The 4,953-nt window shown below is 34.8% G+C and overlaps 1 protein-coding gene across 2 annotated transcripts in view; it reads left to right on the forward strand.

The window, feature by feature from the left end:
• Nucleotides 1–598: 598 nt before the first annotated feature.
• Nucleotides 599–4,953, forward strand: part of LOC111408627 — a 12,359-nt gene continuing 8,004 nt past the window's right edge. Inside the window, exons 1-4 of one of the 2 annotated variants that reach the window (XM_023038367.1) lie at nt 599–710; nt 796–1,395; nt 3,677–4,228; nt 4,553–4,945. In XM_023038367.1, the coding sequence (XP_022894135.1) occupies nt 802–1,395; nt 3,677–4,228; nt 4,553–4,873 (1,467 nt within the window). In that variant the 5' untranslated portion in view covers nt 599–710; nt 796–801 and the 3' untranslated portion in view covers nt 4,874–4,945. Of the gene's footprint in view, nt 711–795; nt 1,396–3,676; nt 4,229–4,552; nt 4,946–4,953 lie in introns of those variants that run through there. The other variant, XM_023038374.1, reaches the window with a different exon arrangement.

Here is a 4,953-nt window from a genome sequence, read left to right on the forward strand (position 1 = left end):
AGAATCCATTTTTCTCTCTAACGTGTTGGGAATCTACTTATACATGCACAGCGGAAAATTAAATTATTTCGATTCCCATCCAATAGATCTCATTGTGTTTGGTTAGGAATTGTGATAAGATTGTACCTTTTTCAGATCTGCAATCCTTTTGCTTTTCTTTTCGTTCCACAGCTTTGATTCGCCACCACAGCTGTCCAATTGTCCAGCCTCCAACGGTGATCCACACAGAGAAAATGATTGCAGCCTCTAGGGTTTTCTCTTGTGCTAGCAAGAATAATGAAAACCTTAACGGACCTCAAACCCTAATTATGTATTTATATAAACCCAAACAGGCTCGGCCCGGTCCGACCCAATAATTAATTAATCCAATTAATTAAGCCCGGTCCATGAATTAATTAATCCAATTAATTAATTCAAAATATAAATAACAAATCCAATTAATTAATTTATCCAACGATTGTTAAATTAACCAATTGGCAATTTGCAATCTTCCAATTCTCTTTTGTGTGTGACCCATTAGGTTCCCGACCACGATGCCTAACGACGTGAAATATTATTTTGATCTAATCAAAATTGATAAATTAAAACACCCGGAGAATAGCTTGCAATCCACCGCCGCGCCAGAGAGTCGTCGGCCGTCAATCTCCACTTCTCAGAGCCGCTGGCCGTCAATTGCATCCGATAGGTCCTCACAGACAAGTGGAAGACGGGTATATTTCCAAACTCAGTTATATTTGTTACCGATTAAGTCGAGAAAACACAGTATTAATTTTCTTCTACATTTCTTGAATATAGGGTGGAATGGAGTTCTTCAGCAAAGCTAAAGCAGTTAGACTCCAAAGTCATCTCGGCAAGTACCTGGTAGCAGATGAAGACGAAGAAACAGTCCGGCAGAGCCGGAACGGTGCTTCACACAAGGCACGATGGACAGTTGAATTCATCGAAGGAAAAAATACTGTAATCCGCCTTAAGAGCTGCCATGGCAATTACCTCACGGCGGCGGACGAGCCATTTCTTCTCGGCATGACCGGAAAAAAGGTTCTGCAAACTATTCCGGCAACGAAAATGGACGCTTCAATTGAATGGGAGCCTGTAAAAGAAGGGAACTGCGTGAAACTAATGACCAGGGAAGGGAAATTCTTGAGGGCCAATGGAGGGACGCCGCCATGGAGGAATTCAATAACTCATGATATTCCACATAGAACAGCAACTCAAAACTGGGTTTTGTGGGGAGTGGATATTGTGGATATTTGTATATCGGACTCGGATTCGGGGTCGAGTTTCCTATCGCGGACCTCAAGTTTTTCCTCATTGCCGGAGGATTATACGGGTTCGCCGGATACAGGGTCGCCGATTATCCAATCTAGAAGGTCATGTAACGACTCCATGAAACAGGTACTTTCTTCTACACTTACAATATGAAAATAAATTTTTTTAATAGTGAACGTACAGCTGAAAAGTAAAAACGAAATTTGAATACGTAAAAAATTATTTTATAAGAAAAAAGTATTATTATGAATGAATTAAAGAAAATTTGAAAAGATTATAAAATGGGACTCGAACATGGGCTAAACTTGTTCAAGATATCGAGCAGTGCGACACATTTTAACCCTTTCCTTCTTAAAAACAAGTTGAGATCTGTTATCAACTTTTGCTATCTAATTTTCTGTCTACTCAATTGTAAATTGACACATCATGAAAAATTAAAGTTGTCATCGATTTTAATTTTTCATGATGTATCAATTTATAATTTGATATATAGAAAATTAGACAGTATAAATGGATGCCGGATCTCAACTCCTTTAAAATATGGCATTTAGCCATCGAATTAAAGCTCCAATAATTTGTGTAAGGTACAATAATAGTTGAGTTAGGTGAAAGAAGTTAGAACGAGTAAATAAAGTCAACATGCATGATATAATATAAAAAGATTCCTTTATTTCTAGCGTCATTTGCTATTCTTAATTAAATTATACATGTCACGAAGTCAATTTCTCGCCACTAGATATTAGCATTTGTTTGATTCTCAGTATTTGTCCATTAAAATGAAAAATACGACTGTTATTTATCATATTAAGTCGTTATATTTGATTTTATATTTCTTGTGTGAAACTCGTAAAGCCTATATTTTTCATTTTTATTTTTACATTAACGTGTACCAAACGGGACCTAATAATTTCCACCTATTTAGAGGCGTGAAAAATGCCCCATTATTTAGAAACCGAATAGGGATGAATGTTTACTTAGGAGAGCCGGTATACTCTTTATCGATCAACTCCGTATTGAATTTGACACGATTCGCTTTAATTCTATAGAACTTCAAATTCGGCATATTTTTGATGACATGAATGTCAATCGATCCAAGAATCTTGTGTTGACAACTGCATAAAACATGTTTGATTTTGTTTAGAAGTTACTTTCTTAGATTGCAAGTTAGGACTTACTTTTCTAGAAAATTAATTCCTTGATTGGTAGCCATTATTTGAAAATTCTATTTTTTATATACTCATTTTAAACAACACATTCACACAATAAATTATTCTGTATGTAAATTCAAAACTTTTTCTTATTTTATAATCACACATTTTCCACAAAAAATATTATTAGAGTCCGTTTGATTGCAAAGATGTAATTGAATTGAATTGAAAACGAATTCCAGGGAATTGAATTGCCTAAAAATTATTTTCTTGAGAATTGTAAATTATTATGTTTGATTGGGATAAATTTTCATGTGGAAAATGTTGAAATAAAAATGTTTTTTGATCTTCGTTTGACTTGATTTTACATGAAAATTGTCAATTAAAAGGATAGATTTTACTGGTATTAGGAATAAAATTTGTTTCCATTGTCAACACAAAAAAAAAACAAAAATTTCAAGAAAATCATTTATCTTTTATTGTTCGTTTGACTTTGTTTTACATGAAATTGTCATTTAAAGGGAAAATTTTATTTACAATAATTCTTAGAATTTATTTTCATTGCCAACAAAAAAATCGAAAAAAAAAATATTACAGTAATCGAGAATTCCAATTCTCATCATTTTGGTGAGAATTGGAATTCAAGGAAAATATGGAAATTAGCTTAGTTGCATAAAAGGTGGAATTCGAATCTTAAGAAAAATTGTGTCAATCAAACAACAAAAAAATTGAAAAAATGAAATTTGATTTCCATTTTCCATAAAATTGAGTTACAATCAAATATAGCCTTAAAAACATTATTTTTCAACAATAATGACCATCAATCAATCACAATCAGGGGCTACATTTTGTTAAAGCAAGCAAATAATTGAGGTCTCTGCTAGGGCAATAAATCAAAAGGACACCAATTTGCGTAATCTCCGGCTCATACATTGAAATTTCTAATTACCCTAACCCAAAAAATATAAAATAATGCCTTCAATTTAGCCTAATAGATAACAAAAAAGGAAATAGAAAAAGAAAGAGTGGGACCTAATTAATTTTATAAGATTTTGTTTATTTTTTCACATTACACTTAGTCTCCAAAAGGACCAAATGAAGGTTTGATCAAAACCAAATCCATCTGCGGATATTTCTGCAAAACCACCCCATAACAGAAATTATCCCCTTCATCTCTACCAAAATCAAATATATTATATAGATTGACATATTTCATAATTTAATCCAATTTCATCAAGTTATTTTTTCCTTATTTTCAGGTCTCCGGCATGGAATTTTTCAAGAAAGCGAAATCCATCCGACTTAAGAGCCATCATGACAAGTATTTAACAGCAGGCGACAACGAAGAATCCGCGATCCAAGATCGTGCTGGCTCGTCGAACAATGCTAAATGGACGGTCGAGTTTGTTGAAGGTGTGGACAATATCATACGTTTGAAAAGTTGTTACGGAAAATACCTTTCAGCCTCGGACGAGCAATTTCTTCTAGGTGTGACCGGTAATAAAGTTGTTCAAACTTTTCCACGAAAATTGGATTCATCGGTTGAATGGGAGCCTATACGAGATGGTATGAAAATAAAGCTTAAAACAAGATATGGGGATTATTTACGCGCAAATGGAGGTTTGCCTCCTTGGAGAAACTCGGTAACTCACGATATTCCCCATAGACATCACGATTGGATTTTATGGGACGTCGATGTTGTTGAGATTCGACAAGAATCGCCACCAAAAGTTTCGCAATCTGAATCGTTAGAGGATGATGTAAACTCATCATCCTTTCGTCTAATGTCCCCTGCATTCCCAAATGTTCAGGTTTGTTCTCATTTTTGGCATGTTATTACACAGTTTTTGACAAGTTTAGCGTACAATCTTGTTCAGTATTGCGTATTAAATGTTAGGGTATCAATCACACATCTACTAGTTACTGAAATATAGACCAATATCTCCTCCAAGAAGCAATTCATTCATATTAAAACTCAAAAATGAGCATATGGATTTCTAGATTAGTCTGCTCAAACGAGTGATCATCTTCTGCATGCATGTTAAGGGATAAATCGCACAAATGCACTTCTATTTTACTGTATGCTATGATTGTGTATAAATTATATTCTCATACGTAGCCGTTTCGATGCACAGCCTGGTGGTTTGTCTGATGACTCACCGAGAAAATCTGAAGGACGGCTTATATATTACAATGTCGCCGATGATTATGGTAACGTTAACGATGCGGTCGAAGGGCCTTCTTTTCAATTCAAAGGGCATGGATTGGAGGAATTGACAGAGAAATTGGCAGAAGAAACAGGGCTTGAAAACATAATTGTTTGTTCGCGTAATCGAGTAAATGGAAAGCTTTATCCGCTTCGGTTGTCTTTGCCTCCCAACAATGCGACTATGCACGTTGTTGTAGTTCCCTCAACATCCCGAGGTTCGTACACTTCGTGCTTCAATAGTACTTGACGATATAATGAACAAAATTGAAGTTTCTTTTTCTTTTATCGAGTGATATCCAATCTTGACTAAGCGAACTTTATTTTGTG

This window comes from Olea europaea, chromosome 2 (genome assembly GCF_002742605.1).
Source record: "Olea europaea var. sylvestris chromosome 2, O_europaea_v1, whole genome shotgun sequence".
Classification (NCBI taxonomy): domain Eukaryota; kingdom Viridiplantae; phylum Streptophyta; class Magnoliopsida; order Lamiales; family Oleaceae; genus Olea; species Olea europaea.